The sequence below is a fragment of the Trachypithecus francoisi genome, unplaced genomic scaffold (genome assembly GCF_009764315.1).
Source record: "Trachypithecus francoisi isolate TF-2019V2 unplaced genomic scaffold, Tfra_2.0 Lachesis_group3, whole genome shotgun sequence".
Taxonomy (NCBI): Eukaryota; Metazoa; Chordata; class Mammalia; order Primates; family Cercopithecidae; genus Trachypithecus; species Trachypithecus francoisi.
Genome location: NW_022681468.1, coordinates 85,474,081 through 85,490,534, shown reverse-complemented (window position 1 = coordinate 85,490,534; position 16,454 = coordinate 85,474,081). Strand labels below are relative to the sequence as shown.

At 45.4% G+C, this 16,454-nt stretch overlaps 1 protein-coding gene across 1 annotated transcript in view; it reads left to right on the top strand.

Annotated features, from left to right (window-relative positions):
* EDDM3B (epididymal protein 3B) overlaps positions 1-16,454 on the top strand; it is a 26,710-nt gene extending 10,256 nt beyond the window's left edge. The window contains exons 3-5 of the mRNA XM_033188730.1: positions 6,550-6,903; positions 13,060-13,163; positions 14,738-16,454. Of these exons, the coding sequence (XP_033044621.1) occupies positions 14,756-15,199 (444 nt within the window). The 5' untranslated portion in view covers positions 6,550-6,903; positions 13,060-13,163; positions 14,738-14,755 and the 3' untranslated portion in view covers positions 15,200-16,454. The remainder of the gene's footprint in view (positions 1-6,549; positions 6,904-13,059; positions 13,164-14,737) is intronic.

Here is a 16,454-nt window from a genome sequence, read left to right as displayed (position 1 = left end):
AGTTACCCATGCTGGAAACATCCCTTTCTGCCCTTGCCGCACCCTGACATGCCCTGACAAACTTAGTCATGCCTTGTGCTATAAGGGATAGCCTTCTCCTTCCTGCCTAGATACCTGTGTTCAATTTCAAACATTAGCCAATCGGGTCAGTTTAGACTGTGCAGTCCAACTCCAGCCAGTGGAGAAAGGACACAGCAGTAGGAACCAATTGCATTAGGGATAAAAACCCTGGCCCTACCTGGCTCAGTGTGCTTTTGCCATCATGACTGGCACAAACTGCATCCTTCTGTAGAAATAAATTTGCCTTGCTGAGAAAATTTCCATTTGAGTGCTATTCCTTTTGCAGCACCAAAACTTGTTTTTAACAAGAGCTAGCCTGGAGGCTCCTCATGGACATTTGTCCCTGGTTCAATGCCTTCTTGCCACTGTGGTGAACCTGGAGATCCACCGAAGTCTCTGGAATCTTTCTTGCCAGCATTGCACTGCCAACCTTCAGCTCAGGCTTGCTTGCAGGGGAGGAACAGTTTCTGGAAATGGAAGACATCTTTACTGTGTGTTCCCAAGCACAAGTGACATCCCCCATTTCCTTCTCCTGATCTACTGGCCTTCTTAGAGGTTTTGCAACCTCTTTGGAGGTCCCATCGACTCTCCTCCACCTATACAAAGGGCCCTGCTCAAGGGCAGCTTTCCCACTTGGAAGGAGCCCATAGCACTGTCCCGGGGAACTACTCTTGGGCCTCTTGGTCTCAGTTCTGAAATCTGATTTCTGACTTGTGAGGTCTCATTACTGTTCTTGTTTGTCCCGTTTACCTGTGTGTCCGGGGGTATCCTAAAGGAATCACTAGCTGAAGCTCAGTAGGCCTGACTCAGGGAACCCATCGTCTCTGCCTCGCAGTTACTTTTGGTGAGTGCCGACAGACCAGGCGGCAGCAGCTTGGTGGCCTAGCTCAGGGTGGCCATCTGTTCCCTCTTCATCACGAGTGGCCATTCACTACATTGCCAGCTAGAAGTCATCCCTCCCCCTATGGAGTGGATCAAAGGCACTCAGACATTGAGTGGAACAACTGGTGTTTGCATCTTTTTTGTATGTTAATTGTAATTTTATCTTGGTTGATGTGAAAAATGCTAATTTTGTCCTCTTAGGCAGGCTGTTAGGCTGCATTTCACAAAATTGGGCATCCATTGCCTAAGAACCCATTAAAAGAAAAAAATACTTTTGTAATACAACCTGGCCCCTTCATCCATCAGAATGTGGGGGAAAAGTGACCAAAAATGGGTTCCTTAGTTATTATGTCATCTGGCAGCTAGACCGCTTTTGTAACAAGGAAGAAAAGTGGAAAGAAATCTCTTATAGACAGTGTTTTGTGTTGCTTTGGCAATATAAGCTGACACAGAAAAATGTAAAGTTATGGTACAGGAGACTATTACTAAGCCTGTACTGTTGGAGTCATAGGAAAGGGATGATGGTACTTTGCTAGTTCAGTTAAAGGAGCTGTTGGCACTCCCTCCTTCGCCTGGTGAAGGAGCTATGGCCAGGCCACTGGCACTGGAGTCATAGTCCCCACCAGGGACCAAGGGACCAGGAATGATGAGATGCAGGAATGGCTTCCCCTTCTCACATCTGTCGGAGCATCCAATTTGACCAGGGAGCCACATTAACTCCAGCAGAACATTTTTCCCTTCAACAATTTCCTAGAAGAGGCATTGATGTGGACACAGGGCAACCCATGGGGCTCATTTGGATACACTCTCTATTCTCTGTTTCTTATTTGTTAAATTTGAAAAACAGTATTGTCGGCCAGGTGCAGTGGCTCACGCCTTAATCCTAGCACTTTGGGAGGCTGAGGAGGGTGGACTGCCTGAGCTCAGAAGTTCGAGACCAGCCTGGGCAACATGGCTCTTCATGGGGCCATCTGAGGTTGAGAAAAGTGTTCAAGATTTGTATGTAGCCCTCTCAGTTGGGATCTATCTGGGAGTGCACTGTCTGAATCTGTGACTGTGTGAGTGTGTAGCATCTACATTGGGCCCATACCCACCTCTCTCGCGCGCTCTTTTTTTTTTTTTCTCCCCAGAGTCTCGCTCTGCTGCTCAGGCTGGAGTGCAGTGGTGTAATCTTGGCTCACTGCAACATCTGCCTCCCAGGTTCAAGCAATTCTTCTGCCTAAGCTTCCCAAGTAGCTGGGACTATAGGCGAGTGACACCATACCTGGCTAATTTCTGTATTTTTAGTAGAGATGAGTTTTCACTCTGTTGGCGAGGCTGGTCTCAAACTCCTGAACTCAGGTGATCTGCCTACCTCCGCCTCCCAAAGTGCTGAGATTATAGACATGAGCCCCCAGGCCCAGCCTTCTTTCTCTTTCTTTCTTTTCTCTGCAAGGTGACCTGCATAAGTACCCGGTCAATCCAGGAACCTGGCCCTGGAGGGGAACCATCTCTATCATTTTGACTAGGTCATCTTCCTAGGACCCCAAAGTATATCTTACAGCTAGCTATGCCAGACCTCGTGGGGAAAAGAAGTGTGTGGACTCTTCTGCGGGTTATCTAAGTGGTCCTGTCACCCTGCTTGCAGTGCTCAATGCTGTCTGTGTGAAAAGAAGGCTGAAAACACCGGGGGTAAGTCCTTAAGTAGTCCTAACTCCAACCCTTGATCCCTTTTTTGTCTCTGATTTGCCATCCCCCTTTGTTGCCTAAAGACCAAAGTGACCTTCCTTGCTGGCCATAGCAGTTTATGCCTATAATCCCAGCACTTCGGGAGGCTGAAGCACTAGGATTGCTTGAGCCCAGGAGTTCAAGACCTGACTCAGCAACACAGTGAGACCCTATCTCTACAAAAATTAAAAAAGTAGCCTTGGGCCAGGAGCAGTGGCTCATGCCTGTAATCCCAGCACTTTGGGAGGCCAAGGCAGGAAGATCATCTGAGGTTGGGAGTTCGAGACCAGCCTGACCAACATGGAGAAACTCCATCTCTACTAAAAATACAAAATTAGCTGGGTGTGGTGTCACATGCTTGTAATCCCAGCTACTTGGGAGGCTGAGGCAGGAGAATCACTTGAACCTGGGAGGTGGAGGTTGCAGTGAGCCGAGATTGTGCCATTACACTCCAGCCTGGGCAACAAGAGTAAAACTCTCTCTCAAAACAACAACAAAAAATTAGCCTGGCATGGTGAAACATGCCTGTAGTCCCAACTACTTGGGAGGTTGACATGGGAGGGTCATGTGAGCCCAGGAGTTTGAAGCTGCTGTGAGCCATGATCACACCACTGTACTCCAGCCTGGGTGACAGAGCAAGACCCTATCTCAAAAAACAACAAGAACGACCAGGCACGGTGTCTCACACCTGTAATCCCAGCACTTTGGGAGGCCAAGGCAGGTAGATGACTCGAGGTCAGGAGTTCAAGACCAGCCTGGCCAACACGGTGAAACCCGTCTCTACTAAAAATACAAAAAATTAGCCTGGAGTGGTGGTGCGTGCCTGTAATCCCAGCTACTTGGGAGGCTGAGACAGGAAAATCGTTTGAACCCAGGAGTCAGAGGTGGCAGTGAGCTGAGATTGCACCACTGTACTCCAGCCTGGGACAGAGCGAGACTCCATCTTAAAACAAAACTTGACGGAGTCCTGCTATACTATGTAGATAACTTACTTATAGATAGCTTCAACCAGGAAAAATGTTTGTCTAACACCATCCTAGTTCTAAACCACCTGGCCCAGGGTGGATACAAAGTGTGTGTTTACAAATCTATAAACAAAAAGTAAACTTATCTCAGACTCAGGTTAAAGAAAGGCAAGAGGAGTCACTAAAGCTCCTGAAAATAGGAGACAACTGCAAGGATTCTTAGGCATGGCTGGCTTCCGTTGGATTTGGAGTCCTAGTTTTGCACTGATGACTAAGCTCCTTCATGAAACTCTAAAGGTATTAGAATCTGAGCCCCTGCCTTGGATGGCCAAGTGCCAACACAGATTTAATATCACCAAGGAAAAATTAGTATCAGCCCCCGTGTTGGGACTGCCAGTGTCCCAAAGGCCGTTCAAACTCTACATTTATAAGACGCAAGGCATAGGTCAGTCTAGGTGTGCTAATCCAGATGCCAGGAGACACCCCACAGCCAATAGTCTATTTTTCTAAACAATTGAATTAAACAGTTAAAGGGTGGATCCCTGCCTTCAAGCATTGGCAGTCACCTGTGAAGTCCTACAGAAAGCAGAAAAGTTTACCCTGGGGCAGCAGGTCACTGTCTTTGTGCCCCATCAAGTGTTGACTTTACTAGAACAAAAGGGAGATTACCGTCTCACTGTGGGGTGAATGGGCAAATACCAAGCCATCCTCTTGGATGACCCAAATATCACCCTGCAGACCTCCATGGCTCTAAACTCTTCCTCACTGCTCCCAGCTACTGAGCCTGATTCCAGGTTAGAGTACGACATTTTAGAAATTGTTCATGTAGTCTATTCCAGCAGGCAGGACCTGTCAGACCAGCCATTGGATGCTCCAGATTGAGAACTGTAACTAGGGGAGCAGTTTCATGGAAGATGGGCAACACAGAGCAGGGTACATCATGGTGACCACCAACAGGGTAATAGAAGCCCACGCCCTTCCTGCGGGTACCTCCACACAAAGGCTGAGTTAATTGCTCTTACCAGAGCCTTAAAATGTCCCAGGGGAAGCAAGAAAACATTTACCCTGATTCCAGCTACACCTTCATGAAAGGACATGCTCATGGAGCCATCTGGGAAGAAAGAGGCCTCTTGACATTGGGAGACAAGGATGTTAAGCACCCAGTGGAAATTCTGGCCCTATTAGAAACAGTTGCCTTGCCTGCCCACACCTCCGTTACGTGCTGCCCCGGACACCAGAGAGATAATTTGCAAACAACCAGCTGAAGGTGGGTAGGGAGAGGTCTGTCGGCCTCCGGCAAATGAGGCCCACAGAGTCGCCCGTGGAGCTCTCGGGCGGAGTTCCGACAGTCCCGACCGCAGTGGGGAAGCTGGGAAGTCCGTGCGTGGCATTCGTCCGGAGCGGCTTTTCTAGGAATGGGAGGGTGATAGGCGGGGCACGGGCGTGTCGGGGGCGTTCCGCAGGTGCGACCAGGTAAATCTTGGTCTCTTCGGATTGACATCACCTGGCGCATGCCTAGTTGGTCTGCACCTTCCCGGGTCGCCGGCTGCATTTTCGCGTGCGCGGGGAAAAGTTGGGGGGATGAAGAACCCGGAAGTGCATCATCTTGCCTCCGTTCGTCCAAACAGGCGTGAGTGGCTTATGCCTGTAATCCCAGTATTTTGGAAGACTGAGGTGAGTGGATCACCTGAGGTCAGGAATTTGAGACAAGCCTGACTAACATGGCGAAACCCCATCTCTACTAAAAAATACCAGAAAATTTATCCAGGCATGGTGGCAGGTGCCTGTAATCCCAACTACTCGGGAAGCTGAGGCAGGAGAATCGCTTGAACCTGGGAGGCAGAGGTTGCAGTGAGCCAAGATCGAACCATTGCACTCCAGCCTGGATGACAAGGGTAAAATTCTGTCTTAAAAAAAAAAAAAATTGCAAGCAACCAAAGGCCATCAGGCAGCCAATAAGACTGCAAAACAGGCTATTTGGGAAGCAAAAATATTGGAGGCCTTAATATCTCATTTGAACTTATCAGACTTCAAACCTCATTACACTGAGTAACATAAAAAATGCACCAGGGACTGGGGTTTGATAAGACAGATTCTAATTCTCTCTGGGAAACTAACACTTACAGGATGATATGACTCCCTGAGGCCTTAGTTTACCCAATTTTAAGCATCTGCACGAAGGGACACACTATGGGAGAGAGGCTCTCACTGACCTAGTGCAGCAGCATCTTCAGAGGCCACACCTCCGGAAGACTATTCAAAAGACTATGCAAGGATGGGTCTTATGCAATGAAAACAGGAAGACTGAACGCAATCCTCCCGCTAGAGGGGTGTGATACAAAGGACTACGCCCTTTTGAGGACTGGCAGGTAGACTTCACTCAGATGCCCACGGCCAGCAGAAATTACAGATTCCTTCTGGTGTTCATGGACATCTTTCAGGGTGCATCAAGGTGTACCCCACTTAGTAGTCTAAAAGGCCACAGGAGTAATCAAGCCATTATTAAAGGAAATAATTCCCAGATCTGGACTGGGAATTTCATGTTTCATACAGAGCGACAATGATCCTTTATTTCAGATGTCACTTGAAAAGTAAGTCAGGCACCATAAATCAAATGGAAATGGCACTCATTGTGGGGACCACAGTTGACAGGAAAATGGAAAAGATGAACCTTACTTTAAAGAGGACAATAGCCAGACTCTGTCAGAAAACAAATCTTAGCTAGGATAGGGTTTTGCCTCTTGCCTTGGTCCAGATCAGGTAGTGCCCTGAAGTGGGTTGAATTAAGCCCTTTTGAACTTGTTTATGGGAGACTTTTCCAGAGCCCCTTGCCAAGAGTCCCACCTTTGGATCTCTTAAAAGAGCCCACAATGAAGCAATACATACAACAGTTCGGACAAACATTGCTAATTGGGCACTGGCTTGCTCTCTGCAGGTCTGCTTACTGCTCGGATAAGCCCCTTCACCCTTTCCACCCAGGAGACAAGGTGCTGCTACAGTCTTGGGAAAACTGAGGACCAGCTCAGCAGCTAGCTGAAAAGTGGACGGGATCCCCTGAAATGCTGCTGGACATTCATTCCTCGGTCAGACTAACTGGGATGGAGTTATGGATGCATCACACTTGGGTGAAGGCAGCTCCTCCTCAACCTGATACCTCAGACAACCAGCCTTGCTTGTCTTGGACATGTGAGCCAAAGGAAGATCTGAAGTTACTGATACAAGGATCATATGGATGAGTAATACCACTCTTTCGTTAACATGAAGTTCTGAATGAATTTTATAATCTGAAGTACGTTCTTGATCTTTGCTAAGACTAACCTTTTTGCTGAATGGGTACAAACAGCGGCTTCTCTTCAAAATCAAACAGACTGCTGGGTCTGTGGGAACTACTCCTTTCCTGCACTGCATGCTTGCCATGGTGCATACAAGCTGCTAACCTAAGCAGTTGGAGTCATTTCTATACCTGGTATAAGAGTTCATACCCATTTCCCTTCTATGATCATAGTACCTCTCACAGTGGGTTCCCCTCCTATAAGGAAACTCAGAGACACCTTATTTACCTATTCCATGAATAGATTAACAGTACCCCCACCTTGAGATATGCCATACATGACGGCATGGGATGTCTGACTGCGGTACAAATACAAGTAATGGTTCAAGCACACCATAGCCCACCATAGCCCACCATATGGGATGGTTACGTCCTTAACAATGTAGCCAATCTCTCCAGTTAACTGGCTAGGATAGCAGAATAATGCCCATGTTCGTACTGGGGCCCATCCCTCCACCTGGGATTGGCTATGGGCCTGCGGCACTGATGGTTGCCTTACTTACTTTATAATGGAACCAGGAGATGCAACTGGGGGCACCCTTACTTACCAGGACATCCTGTCCCATCTGGATCCTCTCCCTGCCAATTAGGAAAGCATAAAAGCCAGATATTGTCATCAGAAATGGACACACTTGTGGTTTTTCCCCCCAGGAGGCGGCCATAGGTGTAAAATTACAAGTAGAGGCCGTAGCTAAGCATATGGCTGCTGCCTTTAATAACACTCACTCTGCCATCATCTTTCTCCCTCAAGAAACCTTACAGATTAGACAGAGAGTCTTAAAGAACTGCATGGCCTTAGATATCCTGCCTGCAGCCCAAGGCGGCACATGTGCATTAACTAAGACTGAGTCTTTGTGTGTGTGTGTGTGTGTATGTGTGTGTGTGTACACACACATATACACCAGATTATTCCCACAGTGTAACCCTAGCTATGAAGGCCTTAAATAACTATATTTCTGCCATAGATGCCTCATTTCAAGGCCTTGTGATGGCAGCTTTAGTCAACTCCCTAGTGTGTGGAAGACTCATATATAGTATAATTGGCATTCTACTCAGTGTCTTCTTCAGCTGCTATGGATTTTATTGCTGTTGTGCACTCTGTATGGGGATGCAAGACAGACTTTCTCAGCAGCTCTTAGTTCCCCACACCAAAATACTCCAGCAAGTTCCCACTGTCAATCTGGGATTCAAGAATATTTCCAGCTCCAGGTATGCAGATTCCATCCTACTACCTCATAATTGTGCCTCTTTTCAGCAGGAAGTAGCCAGATTGACTGCATTGACCACTTTCGAAATAAATGGATGGGATTTGACAGTGGGGAGCTGTAACCAAGTAATTTAACTTCAAAAACGTACTTTAGGCCGGGCACGGTGCTCAGGCCTGTAATCCTAGCACTTTGGGAGGCCTAGGCAGGTGGATCACCTGAGATCAAGAGGTTGAGACCAGCCTGACCAACATGTGAAGCCTCATCTCTACTAAAAATATAAAAAGTAGCCGGGTGTGGTGGCAGGGCACCTATAATCCTAGCTACTTGGTAGGCTGAGGCAGGAGAATTACTTGAATCCAGGAGGTGGAGGTTGTAGTGAGCCGAAATCACCCCACTGCACTCCAACCTGGGCAACAGAGCAAAAACTCCGTCTCAAAAAAAAAAAAAAAGAATGCATTTTAAAACCTTTTTCTTTTTTCTCTCTTTTTTTAGTCTCAAGATATAATCTTGAAGCAAACTGCAGAAATTTTTTTCCCCTCCTCAGTCTTAATATATAGCTTTGAAACATACTAAGAGTTTTTGTTTCCCCCCCTTTCCCACTGTACACTCCCTTACTTTGCATACATTTATCTGACTGTATGCTTGCATCTAAATATGTGCTTACTTAGAAGTTCTAGGGACTAAGACCTAGGCATGAAAACCCAGCTGCAAAATTCCAGAGATTACCTCAAAGCAGTTAGTCAACAACCTGGCCATTGTGGGGATGATGCCAGCTCATGCTCCAGGTGGACCATGACTCAAGAGAGCCACCAGAACAAGACGCGCAGACCTGTACCCAGCACCACTCCCTGCATGCCACCCACTATAAGTTCCCTTTGTAAGCCCCTCTCCCCAGGCTAAAGTTGGAAATGGTTCCTTTAAGACACAAGCCAGGGCCACTTCCCCAGTGCTAGCTCTGGAGTAAAGTTACTTTCTTTTCACTTCATCTTGTCCTTGTTACTGGTTTTGCAAGCAGCCAAGCCTGCATTTTGTTATATTTTATTGTTTAAAAACTGCTTTCAAATGCATTACTTCTAAACATTCTCAAAATTACTCACTGATGTCCTAGAATATATCACAAGATATGATGCCTTGAGAAGCTATAGAGCTCTTTCTTAGCTTGCTTCTTCAAACATTGGCTCAGGTGGCTTCTCTCTCCCACCTCTCTCTACATTCCTTGAGTCACTACTTGAATTTAAGTCTTCAATAGATAATGCACACTTGTTGGAAAGAGCTCTGGATGTGTGGGCACATGACAAACAGCTGATTTTCCCTCAGAATTGCTTCTCAAGCCATCCAAATCCCGATGCCCAGAATTGTTTCCTTTATCTCTTCCCTATCATCAAAAGACCTAGAGAGTGGGAGGATGCACAGAACCTGCTCTGAGGCAATGAGACAGAGCAGGGATCTATCTTAGAGGCTAGCAGGGCACCCTCCCCCACCCAGCATGGAAATAAAGGAAAATCTTCAATTTCTTAGCTAGCCTTGAAAAGAAAGAAGAGGAAGAACTAGATAAGCAAGAAGGTAATACTAGCTTAAAACAATAGCCAGGAATGTTAGAATCAGGGGATGTTTGGTTCCCTATAGAAACTAAAAATAACATCTTAACATACATCCCTGAGTTCTTCAGAAACTCAGACCCCCACCAAACAGATCTGCTGGCCTGTAGACCTCAGATAAGGGGGAAACTGAAGACTAAACTCTGACCAGCGATCTTCTAAATTATTTCGAGTGGCCTGGAGAAAGTCACACCCATGATCCAAAACTAATGTTCTGTTCTGCTGACGCCCTATTCTTAAACAAACTTTCATCTCCTTAACCAATTGCAAATCAGATGATCTTTGAATCTACCTATGACCTGTGAGCCCGTGTTTCAAGATCTCACCTTACTCAGCCAAACTAATATATAATCTCCGCATACTAATTTACTGTTTTGCCTGTAACTTTTGCTTTCCTGAAATTTACTCCCGCCTTTAAAAACCCTTACCTGAAGTCATCAGAGAGGCCAGGTCTTCAGTGTGAGCCACAAGCTTCTCCTTGCTTGTTGCCTTGCAAATAAACTCCCTCCTTTCTCCTGCTATAGACCTTGGTGTGGATGTTTGATCTTACTGTGCCAGACGATCAGACCCCAGTTCAGTTCCATAGGAACAATCTCCCCTGTGCCCCACAGAATCTATCAGCACATGATTCCCTGTTATTCAATGATTGCTTGACATGAGCTGAAGTCTGAAGAAAAGTTCTGGATATAAACAGAATATTCTGACATTCTAATAGCTAGGTGGTCCAGTGACAAACTCAACCAAGGTGGCTCAGGTAGGAGTGGCCTTGTGAATGTTGATATAAAATACATTCAAGGCCAGGTGCAAAGAATGGCTCACACCTGTAATCCCAGCAGTTTGTGAGGCCGAGACGGGCAGATCACTTAAGGTCAGGAGTTCGAGACCAGCCTGGCCAACATGATGAAACCTCACCTCTACCAAAAATACAAAAAACTACCTGGGCATGGGGGTGCCCGCCTGTAGTCCCAGCTGCCTGGGAGGCTGAGGCAGGAGATTTGCTTGAGCCTGGGAAATGGAGGTTGCAGTGAGCCAAGATGGCACCACTGTACTCCAGCCTGGGTGACAGAGGGAGATTCTGTCTCCAAAATAAATAAATAAATAAATAAAATACATTCAAGTATCTGACATTATCCATAAGTTAAACCATTGGTTACTGTTACTGAAACAATATTGGTTGCATGTACCAACTTAGGGGGAGTTGGTATGAAACATAGTGGAAATTCCAGATGTGATATGGAAAGGTCACCATGGGATGTTCACACAAACTTAGTTTAAGGGCTGGTGGTCTTGACCAGCTTGAGCTAAGTTTAGGGCTGAGTCTTGAGTTCCTGAAAAACAACGAGGTCAACACCTTGTGAACCATACTTCAGAGTCAGATGTGATGTGTAGGAACATTGTGGAAACTATGGCTAGGCTACCTGACATTTACTAAGGTAGTAAGCACTATAGCGTCAGCGAAGTTATTGTTAATAAGGACTAAACTCTGATTTTTTTTTATCTTGCCCAAATTTCTATCTAAGGTGTCTGGGCAGTCATGCCCTACAAATCATAAATTCTCATCAGATGAGTTTTATTTAACCCTATATATCATGTTTTACGTTTCAACCTGACTCGGGCATAACATTATCAGACAAAAAAGAAAAAGTATTTTGCACCAAAACATGTTTCTGTGGCACATTTTGAAATTGCCGGCCGGGCGCAGTGGCTCAAGCCTGTAATCCCAGCACTTTGGGAGGCCGAGACAGGCAGATTACAAGGTCAGGAGATCAAGACCATCCTGGCTAACACAGTGAAACCCTGTCTCTACTAAAATACAAAAAATTAGCCGGGCGAGATGGCGGGCGCCTGTAGTCCCAGCTACTCAGGAGGCTGAGGCAGGAGAATGGCGTGAACCCGGGAGGCGGAGCTTGCAGTGAGCTGAGATCTGGCCACTGCACTCCAGCCTGGGCGACAGAGCAAGACTCCGTCTCAAAAAAAAAAAAAAAAAAATTGCCCTGCAAAGCTGTTCTTTGTGGGGGGAAATTTGCATCTGTAAAGAATCTCTATTAACATAGATAGATCTTTTTCTTCCAGACCTTTCCAATCCTAAAGAGATTAACTAAGATCTGAAAGGGAAACATTTGTCATCTACTGTCTCTAAGGGCAGCCCCTATAAGACTTCAAAAGAATTGGTCTCCACAATCTTTATTTTAACCTGAACATTCCCTTTCTACCAATCCCAGGTCTTTAGACAAAACTAGTCGTTAATCAGAAAATGTTTAAATTCACCTATAGCCTGAAGCACCGCCCCCCAACTCCCCACCAGCTTTGAGTTGTCCTGCCTTGCTGGACCAAACCAATGTATTTCTTAAATATGTATGATGTTTCACGCCTCTCTAAAATGTATAAAACCAGCTGTGCTCCAACCACCTTGGGCACATGTTCTCAGGACCTCCTGAGAGCTGTGTTATAGGCCATGGTCACTCATATTTGGCTCAGAATAAATCTCTTCAAATATTTTACAGAGTTTGACTCTTTTTTTTTGTTTTTTTTTTGAGACAGTGTTTTGCTCCTGTTGCCCAGGCTGGAGTGCAATGGCGTGATCTCGGCTCACTGCAACCTCTGCCTCCCAGGTTCAAGCGATTCTCCTGCCTCAGCCTCCCAAGTAGCTGGGATTTCAGGTGCCCACCACCACGCCCAGCTAATTTTGTATTTTTAGTAGAGATGGGGTTTCACCACGTTGGCCAGGCTGGTCTTGAACTCCTGACCTCAAGTGATCCTCCTGCTTCGGCCTCCCAAAGTGCTGGGATTACAGGCGTGAGCCACCACACCCAGCCGATTCTTTTCATTGACAATAACAAACTGCCTAGTAAAACTTCAGATACTGGCTACCTAATCATAACTGTCTGGCCACCAGTTTCACTAGATACTCTTTCACCTCTCAATGAAAGTCGCACAGTTCACAATGTTATAAGTGGCTTTCCTCAGAGAAGTTTCTGCGTAACATAACATAACCCTCCAGGGACTTCCCAGAACTTTGTCAAAAATTCAGAGCAGAAGCCAGGTCTCTTGTTGTCTACTGATAGCACCAGATAACCCCTTTCTGGGGTCACCTCACTCTAGGGTCTTGCCCTTCTTTTGTGCCCCGGAGTCAGTCTTTGATGTTTGTAGCCTTTGCTTGAGGCCACTGTCTGAATGAATTCAGATGTTCCAGATGAGAAGATACAGGCACAGGTTCACATAATAAGGCTGTTCCCCATCACCCCCTCCACTACCAATCAGCTAGAGTGCTGCAGCTCCCCCTGCTCTTCCTTTCTCCACTGCTGCAGATTGCCAGGGCTCTGAGAAAAGGAGGAGGACACAGACTCTGCTCTTCAGATCCACACGCTGATCCCCACTACAACCAGTGACCTGAACTCGGAGTCGGAGTAGGGTAAGAAGGGTTCTGCTGAGGTTGCTCGGGGAACAGCCAGGAGCACTGGAAGGAGGCTGATTGAACTTTTAGATAGCAAAAAATGGAGAAGGATCCAAATCATGGAAAACAAAGGCCTGAATTCTGGTCAGCCTCAGCCCCACTGATACAGGCCTCTCCCTGCCCCTCCCTTCCTTTACCCCCAGTCTTCTCAAACACAATTCATTAAAACCACTTGCATTCTGCTCTTCTATCCTCTGCAGGTCTTTATCATCAGGACAGGGTTCCACAGATAGGAAGTACCCACCCTTTGTTCTGTGTCTGATGTGGACATTTGACGTCATTAGAAGTGCTCTTAAATACATGCGTCTCATTAGACTCTCGCAGCTCTGTAGGGAGCTATTATTAAATCCATCTGAGGACACCAATGCTTAGAGTTGTGAATCAGGTTAGAGACTCAGTAAGGGCAGCAACTCTTCTCATGATAAATGAGGACAGAGCACTGGTTTAAAGGGCAGACTCTTTCAAAAAGACCCCCACACTCCATGCTATCACCAGAGAAGCCACTGTGGGGCTCTTTTAGTTTTGGTACTTGATTGATTACAGGAATATTTCAAATCTGGAATTCTGGTTGGGAAACCGAGGCAGGTAGATCACTTGAGGCCAGGATTTCGAGACTAGCCTGGCCAACATGGTGAAACTGTCTTTACTAAAAAAACACAAAAATTAGCTGGGTGTGGTGGTGGGCACCTTGTAATCTCAGCTACATGGGAAGCTGAGACAGAAAATCTGTTGAACCCTGGAGGCAGAGGTTGCAATGAGCCAAGACTGTGCCACTGCACTCCAACCTGGGTGACACAGTGAGACTCTGTCTCAAAAATAAACAAACAAACAAAAACCTCAAAACTGGAGTTCTTTTATGACGACATTTTCACGGAGTAGCTCCAACAAACCAAGATCATTTGTAATAGTGATAATTAGGGGAATGACCCCTGAGAAGGAATATGGGTAGTTAGTAATGAACGTATGCTCCACTCAGGCTTTGGAGAAAGTGTTATAAGGAAGTCAAGATTGGAGAAGCATCATTTTGCAGAGTCAGTGTAATTGCAGGCTGGGCTATCATTTCAGGAAATCGAAGCCTTCCTGCCTAGAAACCACCTCCCAAGTAGTTACTCATCTTTTACATTTCCCTAAAATCTGACAACCCTTTCCACTTCAAGGACATAAACCTTAAAATATCATCTCTTTTGGACACATGATCTCCTGAGAGTTGGAATGGTAAAAATGAGCCAGCTGGAGGGTGATCGGCTCCTCAGGTTGAGAGTAAGAGAGGGACGACAGGAGGTGCTTGGAATTCTCAAAATGAACTTCGTCTATTTTTTCTAATTTTGTGGTTTGCTCACACAGGCTGAAGCATGTTTTTAGTTCTTAGAAACTCTATTCTCTAATGAAAATTATCATCTTCTCACTGGGGAACCAAATAGTAAAATTGCACCCAAGTACCTGCCTGGTGGGGAAGGAATTTTAAGGTGGAGCTCAGCTCTCTGGGCATTGTCTGGATAATGCTTTTCTTTCTCTTCTCTGTGGACACACAGGCGGCCCTGGTGACTGAGATGGCATCGTCTCTAAAGATCTGGGGCACACTCTTGGCCCTGCTTTGCATCCTATGCACACTGCTTGTACAGAGCAAGGAAGTTTCTTGGAGAGAATTCATGAAACTGCACTACTTAAGTCCAAGTAGAGAATTCAAAGAGTACAAATGTGATGTCCTCATGAGAGAAAATGAAGCTCTGAAAGACAAGAGCTCTCACATGTTTATCTATATCTCATGGTACAAAATAGAGCATATATGCACTAGTGACAACTGGATGGATCGCTTCCGAAATGCATATGTCTGGGTCCAGAATCCTCTCAAAGTACTCAAGTGTCACCAGGAGAACTCCAAAAACAGCTACACAGAGAGCAGGAGCTTCAACTACATTGAATTCCATTGTAGCATGGATGGGTATGTTGATAGGATAGAAGACCTAAAGATGATAGAACCTATCAGCAACTAGAAAGTCTATGCACATCCTCAGGTATTGGTAGAGTATTCAGTGCTTTCTAAGTAGCGGCCCCTGCCTCCATCAATAGCCCCTACCACTCCTCACTTGCATTTGTTTGTCAGTGTTTTCCAAATACTTAGAGTTATGAATAGCATAATTTCTTGATACCATAACCTTGCCTGTGTTGTTTCTCTCCCTGGAATACACTTTTGTCTTCATTTACCTAATTTACTCTTGCACTTTTGTCAACATTCAGCCCACATGGCATCTGTTCTTGACTAACCCAAGACTTCCTGATATTGACTCTCTTGATACATACCCAAGCTGAACAATCTTCCCTACCCTAAATAAATTATATGATTCCAAGGTGTGTGACATTCATATATGTTATGTGCACGGAGTAAGTATTGTGTGATTGGTATGGGTGTGTGTGATCTAAGACTATGCATGTGATTGATGCTGTGCAAGGGATTTAAGGTATATTTTATGGGTGTATGTCTAATGTATGTAATATGTTTGTGTATATGATGAGGGTGTAAATGATTGTGTGCTTAATTCAATACAAGTTGTGATGTAGGCATTGATTGCAGCATCAATTTGAAATAATCAAAAGTGTCAGAATCCAGTTTTAAAGAGTTGATTCAAGCAAAAGGCTAGCAGTGACCATTCAGTGACACACAGACTCCACAGAAATGGGTTCAGTGCTCCAAATCTGAAAATTAAGTTTTTGCTTATGTAGGAAAAAGACAAAAGAATCCAACAGAATTACAACAATTTCTTTACCAGCTGGTTTAAGAGTTACAACAAATTAATTAGTTACAGTTTGTCCCCGACTTCAAGTCTTCTTTTATTTTCTTTATAGCTTGTTTTCATTTCCTTTCCAATTTAAAAGAGTGTATTTAACATTCCATCTTAATGTGATAGTGATGAAGTCTTTCTAAGGGGAGAGGGAAGTTACTCTATAATGAAGACCAACAGTGGAGAGGAAAGGAGTCTTCTCCTGTACCCTTTGGTAAATTACAACATTTCACCAAACAATACAGGTAAGAAAGAAGGTTTAATCTATAAACAGAGAAACCACGGTTACAGCTGCCTTAGTTACAGTGGCCTGGCATGTGGCTGAGGCCCCAAAATCACATTTCTTTAAGGTTAAAAATAATTTGGAGTTTCAACAACTGAGTTGTTAAATTACTTGTTTTCACAGTGGTGACATGTTTTAGTTCCATTCAGATTTTGGGGCACTGGCAGAGCTCACTGGGTGTAAAAT